The 16771-nt window shown below is 42.2% G+C and overlaps 1 protein-coding gene across 1 annotated transcript in view; it reads left to right on the forward strand.

The window, feature by feature from the left end:
- ZC3HAV1L (zinc finger CCCH-type containing, antiviral 1 like) overlaps positions 1-12397 on the forward strand; it is a 32625-nt gene extending 20228 nt beyond the window's left edge. The window contains exons 5-6 of the mRNA XM_085005360.1: positions 11749-11785; positions 12098-12397. Coding sequence (XP_084861486.1) covers positions 11749-11785; positions 12098-12140 — 80 coding nt within the window. The 3' untranslated portion in view covers positions 12141-12397. The remainder of the gene's footprint in view (positions 1-11748; positions 11786-12097) is intronic.
- The last annotated feature ends 4374 nt before the right edge of the window (positions 12398-16771 follow it).

Genomic DNA, 16771 nt, shown 5'->3' on the forward strand with positions numbered 1-16771 from the left:
CCCAGTCAGACACAGACACATATCCCTTCTCTCTCAGGTTCCTTTCCCACATGGATTGTCACAGAACACTGGGCAGAGTTCCCTGTTGGCCAGTCACTCCATATCCCTCAGTGTGCACATGCCCATCCCGGATCGCCAGTCCATCCCTCCCACCCCCCCAACAGCCCCGTTGTAATTTTTATTTTAATTTAATTTAATTTAATTAATTAATTTATTTATTTTGTCTTTTTGCCAGTTCTTGGGCCACTCCCGAGGCATATGGAGGTTCCCAGGCTAGGGGTCGAATCAGAGCTGTAGCCGCCGGTCTACACCACAGCCACAGCAATGCGGGATCTGAGCCGCGTCTTCGACCTACACCACAGCTCAAGGCAACACTGGATCCTCGACCCACTGATCGAGGCCAGGGATCAAACCCGCAACCTCATGGCTCCTGGTCAGATTCGTTAACCACTGCACCATGACAGGAACTCCCCCCATTGTAATTTGTAATGGAATAGGTTTTTGCGGATGTTATTGAGCTCCTTACCATCCTTCTCTCCCTCTGCTGCCTGGTTGGCCTTTTGAAATGCAGACCTAATTGCCTTGCGTTTTTCCTGCTATAACCTTCGTTAGTCCCCTTCATAGAGACTGGGCGTCCTAAACTCACATCCCTACAGGGGTCAGAAGTGAGTTAAAGGTTAAAGGGAGCTGCGTGTAAAAGGAACGGGAAAGAGAGGAAGCACAGTGGCAAATTGTCCCACACGAAAGGGACAACTCCCTCTTATTTCCATGTGGGAATCCTGGCCCGTTTGGACCTGTTGTCCCATTTGTCAAAAGAAGCCAGAGATCCAGATTTTTATGAGATATTTTCTGATTTTTAAAAATTAACTTTTGCATTTTTATTTTTTATTTATTTATTTTTTGTCTTTTTGCCTTTTCTAGGGCCTCACCCATGGCATATGGAAATTCGCAGGCTAGGGGTCCAATTGGGGCTGTAGCCACCGGCCTACGCCACAGCCACAGCAACGCCAGATCCGAGCCGCCTCTGCGAGGTACACCACAGCTCACGGCAACGCCAGAGCCTTAACCCACTGAGTGAGGCCAGGGATCGAACCCACGACCTCATGGTTCCTAGTCGGATTCATTAACCACTGAGCCATGACGGGAACTCTGACTTCTGCATTTTTAAATTGTAGACTGATGTTGTGTGTACTGGCCTACTTGTGGTTTTTAGAATGTGCCAGTTTTATCTTGTGACTGTTTGTAAATGATGTTCCCTCTCAGTGTCACTCTCTCCCTCCTTCTGCCTCAAAACCTGGTGAAATGAGATTCTTTCAAAAGCCAGGTTAGCCTTTCCTGACCCCAAGAGAAGTGGCTGTCTTAGGGTTCCCACAGCTCTGGCACTTAACTACATCGCTTTCAGTGCTGTGTGTTGGGATTCCCTGGCTTTGAGCAAAAACATTATTTATTCTTCTTGGTAATTACAACACCTGAGAGTTAAGTATTTTTTGCTGTATAATGAATTAAACGCTGCGTTTGAATCTGTTGTATCAGTATCATGTTTCTCTTCACCGATTGTTTTTCTCCCCACGTATATATTTTAAATCTTCTCCCTGTATATATATATATACATATTTTTTGGGAGGTCTTTTTAGGGCTGCACCCGCGGCATATGGAGGTTCCCAGGCTAGGGGTCAAATCGGAGCTGTAGCCGCCGGCCTACGCCAGAGCCACAGCAACCCTGGATCCGAGCTGCATCTGCAACCTACACCACAGCTTATGGCATCACCAGATCTTAACCCACTGAGGGAGGCCAGGGATCGAACCTGCAACCTCATGGTTCCTAGTTGGATTCGTTAACCACTGAGCCACGATGGGAACTCCTATTTTTAAAATTATAATATCCAAAAATCTTTTTGGAGTTCCCTGGTGGCTCAGTGGGTAAAGGATCCTGTGTTGTCACTGTTGTGGCTCGGGTTGCTGCTGTGGTGTGGGTTCCATCCCTGGCCCTGGGAACTTTCGTGTGCTATGTATGGGTGTGGCCAAAAACTCCCAAAAACCAAAAAAAAAAAAAAAAAAAAAAAATCTTTTTGGAGCTTCTGTGTGGCGAAACAGGATTGGTGGCGTCTTGGGAGCCACGGGGGCATGGGCTTGATGCCTGGACCAATACAGTGGGTTAAGGATTCAGCCTTGCCGCAGCTGCAGCTTAGGTCACAGCTGTGGCTCCAATATGATCCCTGGCCCAGGAGCTCCATGTGCTGCAAAATGGCCAAAAATGACCAAAAAAACTCACAAAACACAAAAAACTTTTTCCCTAAGGAATGCGTTATATAATGTAAACATCCTTTTGATGCTTCAACTTGAATTGCCTAGGTCTAAAATTAAATCTTTAAGACACGTTTATGTTACTAATCCTTTTCATTAAGGAATCAAGTCTCTTCATTCATGCTGTATCTCTTGATTTCTTTCATTATAATTTTTTCATGTTTTTGTCAAGGTGTTAGATGTCCCTTATTACGTAAATTCTTTCTTGGCTAAATGTGTCTGTATTGCTACTCACTATGGGAATCTCTATCATTATGCTGTTGCGTTTCCATATTATCTGTGTTTAGGTGAATTATCTTTGTTCTAACAGTATTAGGTGGCGTGTTTGAGTTTTTTAAATATAAAATCATAGCTGCAAAAATATTTGTTCTCTCATGTATTTCTATTATGTCTTGGTGTTAAAATTGGGAGAAAAAAATTTGTGGGTATTTCTTCATTAAATATGAAGTTAGTTATTGGTTTTAAACAAATATTCTCTACTATACTAAGGGCAATAATATCTGCTATTCTTGGTTGTTGGAAGCTTTTGGTAGGAATTGGTATCTTTTGATATAATCATGTAATTTAAATCATTTAAATCACTTAATATGAGTATATTCATGGTTTTCATAATATTAAAAAAACTTAAATTCTTGAATAAGCTCTGTTTGATAATAGCATATATTCTTTTAATGTTTTTTTTCATATTTGGTAACTTTTATGTGTATGCATCTAAATATAAATAAAATTCATTTATGTTATATATATATGTAGTCATTTCCTTTTTATTGCTATATTCTCAAAATATAAATTTTGTTCTACGTTCTGTTTTAAGTTTCAGTAAATTGATTTGTAAAGTTATTATAATTTTACTAAATATTTTTCCAGCTTTACTGAGATGTAACTACTAGCATTGTATAAGTTTAAGGTATACATTGCAAAGTGTTTATCACATAAGGTTAGTTAGCACACTTATCATTTCACCTTCCTTATTAATTTTAAAAGAATATATTATTATATCCTTAAATTACTCTATTATTATTTAGAGATGTTTTTCTAGAAGTTTTTTTTTAATATAATAATATATCATTGTGGAAATTTTGGAGAGTATAGTAATTAAGCATTAAGAAGGAAGACGTAATCACCCATAAAACCACCGGGTAGAGACAATCAGTATTAATAACTTGAGATATTTTTCAATCTTTTTTCATGTACAATTCTTAAATATTGAGAGTATACTATAAATGTAATTTTGTTTATCTATTTATTTTTTTGCCTTTCTCTAAGCCCGCACCCGTGGCATATGGAGGTTCCCAGCCTCGGGGTCTAATGGGAGCTGTAGCCACCGACCTACGCCAGAGTCCCAGCAATGCCAGATCTGAGCCGAGTCTGCGACCTACAACACAGCTCACAGCAACGCCGGATCCTTAACCCACTGAGCAAGGCAAGGGATCGAACGTGCAACCTCATGCTTCCTAGGCAGATTCCTTAACCACTGAGCCATGATGGGAACTCCCTAAATGTAATTTTATATTATGCTCTTCTCCATTGATATTTTCCCACATAAGTGAAAGCATTCACAATTGTATTTGATCGCTGCATTATACTTTTATATACCATTTATTTAAGCCCAGTGCTCTTGGCGGGCATTTATTATTTGCTGCATTTTCGTACTCTTGATTGTTTTAGAGCAGTTTTAGGTTTATAACAAAATTGACAGGAAGGTACAGAGATCTCTCATGTACCCTCTGCTTCCACAAATACAGAACCTCTCCCATTATCAGCATCACTCACCAGAATGGCATACTATTTAGCAAGGATAAACCTGCTTTGACACATCCTTATCACCCAAAGTCCGTAGTTTACCTTAGGGTTCCCTCTTTGTGTTGCATATTCTGTAGGTTTGGATAATGTATAATGACATGTGTCCATCGTTATAATATCATAGAGTATTTTTACCACCTTAAAAACCTCTGTGCTCTGCCTGTCATCTCCCCTCCTCTACTTGACAAACACTGATCTTTTTATTGTTTCCATAGTTTTCCTTTTTCCAGAATGTCATATAGTTGGAATTATACAGTACGTAGTCTTTTTATTTATTTTATTTACTAAAAAAAATTTTTTTAGTAGGTAGTCTTTTTATTTTTTATTTTATTTATTTATTATTATTATTATTTTTTGTCTTTCTGCCATTTCTTGGGCTGTTCCTGCAGCATATGGAGGTTCCCAGGCTAGGGGTCCAATCGGAGCTGTAGCCACCGGCCTACGCCAGAGCCACAGCAACGCGGGATCCGAGCCGCATCTGCAATCTACACCACAGCTCACGGCAACGCCGGATCATCAACCCACAGAGCAGGGCCAGGGATCGAACCTGCAACCTCATGGTTCCTAGTCGGATTCGTTAACTACTGGGCCACGACGGGAACTCCTAGGTAGTCTTTTTAGATTGGCTTCTTTCACTTAGTAACATGCATTTCTTTCCTCCATGTCTTTTGGGGGCTCATTTCTTTTTAGTGCTGAATAATACTTTATTGCCTGAATGTACCTCAGTTTATTCGTTCACCTCCTGAAGGACATCTCAGTTGCCTCCAGGTTTTGACAATTATGAACAAAAGTGTGATGTGCCTGTGAAGATTTTTGTGTGGACCTAAGTTTTTCAGTTCTTTGGGTAAATACCAAGGAATATGATTGCTGAGTCACATGGTAAGAGAATGTTTAGCTTTATAAGAAACCACCAAACTCTTCCAAGGTGGCTATACCACCCTTATCTTATCTTATTGCGTTAGTGGGGACTTTGGCTTGATGTTAAAAAGAAATGCTGAGAAGAGGACAGCCTTGTCTTAAAACTTGGAGTTTCTCATTGTTAAGTATGATGTTAGCTGTAGGTTTTTTATAGACGATTTTTATAAAGTGGAGACATTTCCCTCTACTTCTAGTTTACTGAGAGTTTTTAACACTGTTGGTTGGATTTTGTCGAGTGCTTCTTGTGCATCTATTGATATAATCATGTGATTTTTCTCTTTCAGTCTGTCAATGTGTTGGATTACACTCACTGATGTTTAAAAGTTGACGCAGCCTTGCATATCTGTGATTAAATCCCACTTGGTCATGGTGTATAATTCTTTTCAGACTGTTTGGGGTTCAATTTGTGAATATTTTGTTGAGCACTTTTGCATCTGTGTTCATGAGAGAGATGCTCACAAGACTATGCTCGTGGGCTCTTTTCTCATCTTTTTTTTTTTTTGTTTTGTCTTTTTGCTATTTCTTTGGGCTACTCCCGCAGCATATGGAGGTTCCCAGGCTAGGGGTCCAGTCGGAGCTGTAGCCACCGGCCTACGCCAGAGCCACAGCAACGCGGGATGAGCCGAGTCTGCAGCCTATACCACAGCTCACGGCAATGCCGGATTGTTAACCCACTGAGCAAGGGCAGGGACCGAACCCGCAACCTCATGGTTCCTAGTCGGATTCGTTAACCACTGCGCCACAACGGGAACTCCCCTCTTATCATGTTTTTATCTGGTTTTGGTATTAGGATAATGTTGGGCTCATAGAATGAGTTAGGGATTATTCCTTCTGCTTCTATTCTCTGAAAAAGATGGTAGAGAATTGGTACAGTTTCTTTCTTAAATTTTTGGTAAAAATCACCCATGAACCTGCCTGGGCCTGTTGCTTTCTGTTTGGGAAGTTTTTAAAATTATTATTATTATTATTGTCTTTTGTCTTTTTAGGGCCGCACCTGTGGCATAGGGAGGTTCCCAGGCGAGGGGTCGAATCGGAGCTGTAGCTGCCAGCCTCCACCACAGCCACAGCAACACAGGATCCAAGCCGTGTCTGCCACGTACACCACAGCTCATGGCAACACCAGATCCTTAACCCACTGAACAAGGCTAGGGGTGGAACCCTCGTCCTCATAGATACTAGTCTTGTTTGTTAACCACTGAGCCATGACGGGAACTCTGAGTTTTTAAATTATTGATTCAATTTCTTTATGATCTATATGATTTAAAAAATTAATTACAGGCATTACTTTTGGTAAACTCAAGAAGGCAATTTTAATGACACAAACCTGGAAAGAAAAAAAAAGCAGAACAAAGTTCTAGCAGTGTTGGCAGTCACTGTTTACCAAGCGTGATAAGCTGGATGTTCACACATAGGACCCAGAGATTTATCCCAATGATTTTCCTTCCATAATTTAATGAAAATCACTCTGATATTTGACCAAGTACTGGTAGAAGTTCTCGGCAGGGAAGGAATTCTGCACAAGTAGGTGGCGCAAGGTGCCAGGTCTTATTTGCTACCCTATTGAGGAAACTAAGACTGTTCTTAAGAGGAAAAGAACTAAAAACATTTTCCTAAATATTTTCCTCATTAAAATGAAGTTAACTGCTAAGCTTTGCTTCTTGGCTCATGTTTCATTTAAATGAAAGATTTTAGGAGTTCCCCTGTGGCTCGGTGGGTTAAGGATCTGGTGTTGTCACTGCTGTGATGTGGTTTTGATCCCTCATCTAGGAACTTCTACATGCCACAGGCGCAGAAAAAAATATGATAGGTAAAGACACTGATATAATTATGTCATTATGTTAATAATTACATATATATTTTTTATCTCAAAGGTTATTCACATTGGAGTCCCTGTTGTAGCTCAGCAATAACAAACCTGACTAGTACACATGAGGATGTGGGTTCAATTCCTGGCCCTGCTCAGAGGGTTACGGATCCTGTGTTGCCAAGAGCTGCAGTGTAGGTCACAGACACAGCTCAGATCTGGTGTTGCTGTGGCTGTGGCATAGGCTGGCAGCTGCAGCTCTGATTCGACCTCTAGCCTGGGGACATGCGTGTGCTGTGGCTGCAGCCCTAAAGAAAAGACAAAAAAAAAAAAAAAAAAGGTTGTTGATGTAAATTGAAGTTTTCTAACATGGTGGATGCCCCAAACATAAATTTACCTTTTTTGAGCTTCTTTCTAAGGTAATATCTACTGAAACTGACAAAGTCCTCTAAAATACCCATAGGCATCTGAAACAAAAACTTTAACATCAAAAAATCAGTAGAAAAACACTCAAAGAATGAGGAAAGGGAGAAAACAGCCTGAGAACAAAAAAAAGTTACCGTGCAGAGAAAGCAAAACCAATGGTAGAAGTACAAATTCCAAGCAGAATAGTAAATCTACTTGGGAATCTACTAGAGGAATAATACTAGAGGAAAAACAGATGAGGATGAAAATTATTTTTTTGTATTATTTATTATTTATTTTGTCTTTTGTCTTTTTAGGGCCACACCCACGGCATATGGAGGTTCCCAGGCTAGGGGTCTACTCAGGCTGTAGCTGCCTGCCTACACCACAGCCACAGCAACTCAGGATCCGAGCCGCATCTGTGACCTACACCCAGCTCATGGCCACACCAGATCCTTAATGCACTGAGTGGGGCCAGGGATCGAACCTACAACCTCATGGTTCCTAGTCAGATTCGTTTCCGCTGTGCCAAGATGGGAACTCCGAAGATGATTTTAATATGTTTGTAAGTACTATACAAATTAAGATAATACTTAATTGTTTTAAGCTTAGTAAAAGTATATAACTATATAATTAAATCTGTAGTATAGCCAATCGGCAATGCCAAAGATTAATTGAAAAATCAAATTCATTCCAGGGAAGGGTTGAGTAAGAGAGTTATAGTATTACCAGCAAAATTATTGACCTGGGTAACAGAACCCAGAAATACAACTGTAGATTAAAAAGAATCTCTGAGGAAGTGCCAACCTAGCAGCTTAATCAGAGTGGTAATACAGGAGCGATTCCTAGAATCAGAAACAAAAAAAACCCTCAACCTTAAGGTCAAAAATATACCAAAGATTCTGTCAAATATCATCATTTTTTTAATTTAATTTTTTTTTATTTTCCCACTGTACAGCAAGGGGGTCAAGTTATCCTTACATGTATACATCACAATTACATTTTTTCCCCCACCCTTTCTTCTGTTGCAACATGAATATCTAGACAAAGTTCTCAATGCTACTCAGCAGGATCTCCTTGTAAATCTATTCTAAATTGTGTCTGATGAGCCCAAGCTCCCCATCCCTCCCACTCCCTCCCTCTCCCATCAGGCAGCCACAAGTCTCTTCTCCAAGTCCATGATTTTCTTTTCTGAGGAGATGTTCATTTGTGCTGGATATTAGATTCCAGTTATAAGTGATATCATATGGTGTTTGTCTTTGTCTTTCTGGCTCAATTCACTCAGTATGAGATTCTCTAGTTCCATCCATGTTGCTGCAAATGGCATTATGTCATTCTTTTTTATGGCTGAGTAGTATTCCATTGTGTATATATACCACCTCTTCCGAATCCAATCATCTGTTGATGGACATTTGGGTTGTTTCCATGTCCTGGCTATTGTGAATAGTGCTGCAATGAACATGCGGGTGCATGTGTCTCTTTTAAGTAGAGCTTTGTCCGGATAGATGCCCAAGAGTGGGATTGCGGGGTCATATGGAAGTTCTATGTATAGATTTCTAAGGTATCTCCAAACTGTTCTCCATAGTGGCTGTACCAGTTGACATTCCCACCAGCAGTGAAGGAGGGTTCCCTTTTCTCCACAACCCCTCCAACATTTGTTATTTGTGGATTTATTAATGATGGCCATTCTGACTGGTGTGAGGTGGTATCTCATGGTAGTTTTGATTTGCATTTCTCTTATAATCAGCGATGTGGAGCATTTTTTTATGTTTTTGCTGGCCATTTGTATATCTTCTTTGGAGAAATGTCTATTCAGGTGTTTTGCCCATTTTTCCATTGATTGATTGGCTTTTTTGCTGTTGGGTTGTATAAGTTGTTTATATATTCTAGAGATTAAGCCCTTGTCGGTTGCATCATTTGAAACTATTTTCTCCCATTCTGAAAGTTGTCTTTTTGTTTTCTTTTTGGTTTCCTTTGCTGTGCAAAAGCTTTTCAGTTTGATGAGGTCCCATGGGTTTATTTTTGCTCTAATTTCTATTGCTTTGGGAGTCAAATATCATCATTTAAAACAAGAAATGTGAATAAATATTTTAAATTATTGAACTTTAATAACCAAGAATGTTTTGGCAACCAAGAAGGGGTAGATTAAAGTAATACCAAAAAAGAACTACTTTGGAACTAGGAATCCAAATAAAAGGCCATAGGGTCCAAAATCAATATCCAGAAGATACATAAAGCAAATATGTCTAATCAATAATGAGAAATAGTGGAGTTCCCATTGTGGCTCAGCAGTAATGAACCTGACTAGTATCCATGAGGACAGGGGTTCCATCCCTGGCCTTGCTCCGTGGGTTAAGGATCCGGTGTTGCTGTGAGCTGTGGTGTAGGTCACAGAGGCTGCTCAGATCCTGCGTTGCTGTGACTGTGGCGTAGGCTGGAGGCTACAGCTCTGATTGAGCCCCCTAGCCTGGGAACCTCCATATGCTGGGGGTGTGGCTCTAAAAAGACAAAAAGACAAAAAAAAAAAAAAAAAGAGAGAGAGAAGTAGTGATAATTATAACAACTTCCATTCATTTCTTGTGTGACAAATACTCTTCTAAGTCCTTTAACTCTTCAACAAAATGGAGATGAGTTAGATCAACGCTGCCCTTAAACCTGGGCAAGAGGGGTCCTGCTATGGGCCTCTGCTTCTCTCTGCTCATCATTTACATCATTAGAGATGTTTCTCCACATCGCTTATGCTCTGTCCTCAACACAGAAAGTGTGGGTTCTTTTTTTTTTTTTTTTTTTGCTTTTTTGCTTTTTAGGGCAGCACTGATGGCATATGAAAATCCCCAGACTAGGTGTTGAATCAGAGCTTCTGCCAGCCTATACCACAGCCACAGCAACACCAGATCCGAGCTGAGTCTGTGATCCACACCACAGCTCACAGCAATGCCAGATCCTTAACCTACTGAGGGAGGCCACAGATCCAACCGGTGGGCTCACGGATACTAGTTGGGTTCGTTACCGCTGAGCCACAATAGGAGCTCCAAAAAGTGATGGGTTCTGAGTGCTGGGCAGGTCTGTGAGTTTCACCACCAATATTGGAAACAGATAGGATGTTAGACTTTGCACAGGATTTTACTGGTGCCAACATGCAGGTGAGCAAAACCAAAATGAACTTGGCAAGTCCTACCTTTCCCATAGTGTGGATGCAAGAGAATCTGACAAAACGAAATCGTTTTCCCCAGTAGCTTCCAGCGTCCATTTTCTCTCCTTTTGTGTTCTAATCAGTTGTTCCGGAGGTGCTCACGCATTAGACAGTATTTGCGCACAGGGGTGGGGGGAGCATTTTGCACTATTAAGCAATTCATATTTTTACAAGCAGTTTTCCACGTCACATGCAAGAGGTAAGGTATTCATTCCTTCCATTAGCAATTACATGCACACTGGAGGTGGTGTTGAATAATTTCATAATTTATTTTTATAAAAAGATCCTTAAGATTTCACTAACGTTTTAAAACTTTCACCGGGGAGTTGCACTTCACCGCATGACGCAGGTCGTTACGAGAAAAAGCCAGATAATGCATAAAAGCATTACTCTTATTGAGCCCCAGAGAGAGCTGTGGTCACAAGTCAGTCAACTTCACTGAAATCCAAAGAGTGACAAGGTTCTGCAAAGAAAGGGGACACGAAAACAATTTCCCCACGGACAGAGCGTGGGGGAGGAGATGGCCCCATGCAAATGGGTAAGATGAGGTCAGGTAGATTTTAATGAGTACGTAAAGGCCAAATGTGGGTGAGTGAGTCGGTTTAATGGGTCTAGCAGAGGAAAGCAGAGAAAGTTATACAGGAACAGCCAAGACAAATAGACTGCAATGATGGGTAAGTAGTCTCCCCTCTGACACACTTACAAGGATGAGATGACCTCTAGATGATAGAAATGCTGACAAACACAGCCCAAGATAGGTTATAATAACCAGGTGGATACGGGGCCTGAAGGCCGCCACTGATGGGCGCCGCTGGAGGAAGAGTCCATTGGAAGACAAGTTGGTCATATCATAAGAGGTCTTAAAAATACACATCCTTTTTTTTTGCGGTGGGGGGGACCCACGCCCACAGCATAGGAAAGTTCGCAGGCTAGGGGTTGGAGCCTATGCCACGGCCACAGCTACAATGGATTTGGGAGTTCCCATTGTGGCTCAGTGGGTTAAGAACCCAACATAGTGTCCATGAAGATGTGGGCTCCATCCCTGGCCTCACTCAGTTTCATGGCTGTGAACTGCGGCATTCAGTCGTAGACGTGGCTCGGATCCCAAGTGGCTGTGGCTGCAGTGTAGGCTGGCAGCTGCAGCTCCAATTCAACCCCCAGCCATGAGTGTGGCCCTAAAAAGCCAAAAAGAAGAGAAAAATATACACATCGCTTTGATTGAATAATTCCAGTTTCAGAAATTCATCTCAATTCATCTAGTATTCATTCATAATAAATATATGTAGAGGGATTCACTTACAGAATTGTTTATGTTTTTTAGGGTCCACGCAAGAAACAGAGGGCACACTTAAAACTGGGTAAGTGAGAATTTCATGCAGAAGCTATTGACAAAACTGTGGGCCAGGTTCAGAGAAACCAGCAGAGGTCAGTGGAGCAGTTGGGCAGGCGGGAGAAGGACACCCCCCTGCCTTAAGCATGAAGGTGCAAAGGGAGGCCCGTGACAGGAACCTGGGGAGAGCGCCACACCACGGAACCTCCCACCAGATGCCTTCTAGTTCTCAGGAGCGAGGACACTGCCAACTAGTAGTGCGTCAGGGAGGGAGCCGAGGAAATAAACACGCTTATCTCCCTTTTTTTCTCTGATCTGATTTCTTGCTGGTGCCTGCCAGTGATCAAAGCCATAGGAAGCCAGAGAGAAAGGAAGGCCAGTGATGTGGTCTTGCAGAAGCCAGCTTCCTGAAGCAAGCAGCATGGTGGACAGAGGGGAGGATGGACATGGGCTGATAGAACTCTCTCGCACAGGAAGTTCCCATGTGGCGCGGCAGGTTAAGGATCTGATTGGTGCTGCAGCGGTAGCACAGGCTGCAACTGCGGTGCAGGCTACAGTGACGAGGTGAGTTCGATCCCTGGCCTGGGAACTTCCATGTGCCTCGAGTGCAGCCAAAAAAAAAAGAAAGAAAGAAAGAAAATCTAGCACAATGTGTGGTGTAGCCTAGCTTATGATGCTAAAATACTAGAAACCATCCAAGGTCCAACATTAGGGAATTTGCTGAACAACTTAGGTTAGGTTCATATCTGGGAATACAATGCCCTCATTAAAAATAATGTCTTGGCAGTATTTATTAAGGTGAAAATATGTTTATATTATATTGGGGTTTTTTATGGGGGTTTTTTTTGACGGGGGGTCTTTTTAGGGCCACATCCATGGCATATGGAAGTTCCCGGGCTAAGGATCGAATTGGAGCTGCAACTGCCAGCCTATCCCACAGCCACAGAAGTGCCAGATCTGAGCCAAGTCTGCAACCTACAGACTTGCAGCATAGCTCACGGCAACCCACTGATCGAGGCCAAGAATCAAATACTCATCCTCATGTATACAGTTGGTTTCATTACCGATGAGTCAACAATAATATATTGTTGAATTAAACAAAGTTTTGTATAGAGTCTGTTTCCAATTTTATATCAGCGTTGTATGTGTGTGCGTGTGTGTTTGTGTGTCTGTGTGCACACACATTTATGTGTTTAAGGTGTCTGGAAGAGCAGTCTAATTATATTAATAGTGCTTCTTTTGGGGTGGTGAGATTACAGATAATTTTAATATTCATAACTATACTTCTTGGCGTGTTCTGCTTTTTCTACAATGTGTAATAAAAAATTTAAGTTCTTTTAGAAAAATGATATGGCATAATCCCAAATTATATCTGTGAGTTAAATAGGTGCTATTCTTAACACCTTAAAAATTCTCTTAGAAGCCAATTTCATTTTTGAACATAGTTACAAAATTCTCAAATGAAATTCCAGCAAAGCACTGAGCCATAATAATTATTGTATATAATTAGATGCTAATTACAATACTGAGTGACTTACCTGATTTTCTTTGTCATACACCACTATGAGAAAGGTATTAACAGTTCCATTTTTAGGGGAGGAAACCAAGGCTCAGAAGAGTTATGCCCCAAGTTACACAGTTCTTAAATGATAAAACAGGATTCAGAGTCAGATCTGTGTTGGTCTAAACCCTGTGTTGTCAACCACACCATGTCTAAGGAGAACTTAGCTCTAAATACAAGATGAGTAGATCACAAAGAAAACTCTGAATATATTGCTTCGAGTCAACAGAACGAATAGGGAGCATCAGAAGCTCACAGACACTGCAGAGCATCGTATAAGACATAAAAGACTCTCAGAAGCAAGGACCGAATAGAAACTTCATTAATGTGGCATCTGTATCTTTAAAAACAAATCAATATCACATTAAGTATAAATGAACCGGTTGCGTCATGATTCTTTAGAAGACTTTTAAGAATTATTGTCATTGCTTGAAGACAGCAAAAGTGGCTAGAAAAGAAGAAGACCAGGACATTAGTACAGTAGCCTGATGAAAATTCAGTCAGTAATTCAGTAAATATTTACAGGGACCATACGATACATCAGGCTCTGTACCAGGCATTGACCAAATAGTGGCAAAAGATAATAATAACTAGTATTGTAGAGTTAGCTATATGCTAGGCTCTTTTCTAAGTGCTTTAGATACACAAACTCATTTAATCCTTTCACAACCTCACTGAGTAATCACTATTTTTCCTTTTTTTTTTTTTTTTTTTTTTTTCCTTTTCCATTTTTGGCCGCCCTGTGGCATATGGAGCTCCCGGGCTAGGGATCAGATCCAAGCTGCAGTTGCGGCCTAAGCCACAGCTGCAGCAACCCTGGATCCTTATCCCACTGTGCTGGGCCAGGGACCGAACCTGCATCCCAGCCCTTCCAAGACACCACTGATCCCGTCACGCCACAGCGGGAATTCCTATTGTTCCATTTTATAGATGAGGACGCAGAGGCACAGGGGGACTAACACATGATAGCTAATAAGTGGTGGGGCTGTGACACAAACGTGGATAGTCTGGGCCCAAGAGTCTGACCGATGAAGCACGAGTAACACCCACACATACCCCTCTCCAAACAAGAAGTAATGGTCTCTGTCCTTGTGAAGATTATTGAAAAGCAAAGAGACATGGAATCAAACACAAAATGAAATATACAATCTCAAAGAGTAAGTGCTAAAGAAGAAGATGCTGGCAGGGATGGCTTCCTTAGATGCAGGCAGTCAGGGAAGGCGGGGCGAGGCGCCCACTAGATGGAGGGTGGGTGTGAAGGGCACCGGCCAAGGGAGAGCCTGTGAAGAGGCCCCGGGGCACTGACCGGAAGGATGGTCCTGGCCGCTGGACTTGCCTGTGGGAGTTTGGGAACATTCGCAGGGCATGCTGAGCAAAACTAGTCTAATTTGAAGAGTGATGGGGAGCTTTGGAAGCTGGGTTTTCACATTTATGATGTTTGGTTTCACTACAGATGTTTCGTCTGCAGATGCCTTTTACTTCTATTCACCTGATGGCTGCCCTGTCTTTCACACAGGCCGCACTCCCGGCATCTCCTGTGATCCAGGGCCTGGCGGCTGAGGCCCACTCTGGCCTTAGTCCAGGCAGACAGCCCCTCACACTCAAGCCTAGAATTTCTTTTCTTTTTTTTTTTTTTTTTTTGTCTTTTTTGCTATTTCTTTGGGCCGCTCCCGAGGCATATGGAGGTTCCCAGGCTAGGGATCTAATCAGAGCTGTAGCCGCCGGCCTATGCCAGAGCCACAGCAACTCGGGATCCGAGCCGCGTCTGCAACCTACACCACAGCTCACGGCAACGCCGGATCGTTAACCCACTGAGCAAGGGCAGGGACTGAACCCGCAACCTCATGGTTCCTAGTTGGATTCGTTAACCACTTCGCCACGACGGCAACTCCCGTGAAGCCTAGAATTTCAAGTTGATTCTCAGAAGGTTAGAGGGACACTGCGCTGACGGTGGTAGGGGGTAGTTTCTATGGGGATTATTTTCAGTTTGCAGGTAAAGAAACTCAGGTACAGAAAGTGCTGTTTGCCATAGATATCAAGTTCCTGTCATAGGCCAAGTCCAGGATATATTAGTGAATCCTAATAGTGAGATGATTGATTGATTGATTGATTGATTTGTCCTTTTTTTTTTTTTTTTTTTTTGGTCTTTTTAGGGCTGCACCCTTGGCATATGGAGGTTCCCAGGCTAGGGGTTGAATGGGAGCTGCAGCTGCCGGCCTACAGCTCACAGCAACACCAGATCCTTAACCTATTGAGTGAGGCCAGGGATAAAACCCGAAACATCATGATTCCTAGTTGGATTCGTTTCTGCTGCGCCACGATGGGAACTCTGATTGATTTGTCTTTTTAGGGCTGCACCTGCAGCATATGGAAGTTTCCAGGCTAGTGCTGTTCCTGTCATGGGCCAAGTTCCTGTCATGGGCCAAGTCCAGGATATATTAGTGAATCTGAATACTGAGTTTGTTTGTTTATATTTTTAAGGCCGCACCTGTGACATATGGAAGATTCCAGGTTGGGGTCAAATCAGAGCTGCATCTGCCAGCCTAGGCCACAGCCACAGCAACACAGGATCCGAGTGGCGTCTGCAACCTACACCATAGTTCATGGCAACGCTGGATCCTTAATCCACTGAGCAAGGCCGGGGATCGAACCTGCATCCTTACGGATACTGATAGGGTTCATTACCGCTGAGCCACAGTGGAACTCCCTGAATAGTGAGCTTACGCTGGCAGTTTCTATGCGTCTTTTACCACACGACAGCCACTGTACTTTTGTTTTCATGGTCGAGCTATGCTGTCCAGTACGGTGGCCGCTAGCTCCACGTGGATATTCAACTGGAATTCAGCTGAGATAACCGGAGAAATTCAGCTCTTCGTCTGCAGTAGCCACGCTTTGGCTGCTCAGCGCTGTGCGTGGCGAGCGACTGCTTCACTGTGCAGCACAGATTTACTGAACATTTCCATCATGGCCTGAAGTTCTCCTCAACAGCGCTGGTCTAGAAACTTCTCAAGTTGCTCTTTGAAACAGTGCATGAGGGCCACACAGGGCTGTTGGTGGGCAGATAATTTTATCCGCCAGCTTCTCACAGCTTTCATCCGGAGCCTATAAAATGCAAATGGTATAAGCATATTTTATTGTTTGGAGATTGTCATCTCCTAAAGGGCAGAGACTGTGTTCTTCTTTTTCTGTGAAGAGACTTCAAGGTTATGCATTATGTTTGGTAAACATTTGCTGATGCCAATTACTATGGCTCACCAGACTCTGTACAAGGCCAAGCGAATGCCATGTCTGAAGCGGACTTTTATATCTTTTAAGCCATCTCTGGTAGGTGAGTCATAGTGTTAGGCAGAGGAATCCAGCTTTTTTTTTTCTATTTTAAATTATTATTATTATTATTATTTATTGTTATTTTCCCAATGCAATTTTTTTTTTTCCACTGTAGAGCATGGTGAC

The sequence above is a fragment of the Sus scrofa genome, chromosome 18 (assembly GCF_054392235.1).
Source record: "Sus scrofa isolate SSC_HxYL_T2T_F1_AM1 chromosome 18, Sscrofa_HxYL_maternal_Yorkshire_Landrace_v2.0, whole genome shotgun sequence".
NCBI lineage: Eukaryota > Metazoa > Chordata > Mammalia > Artiodactyla > Suidae > Sus > Sus scrofa.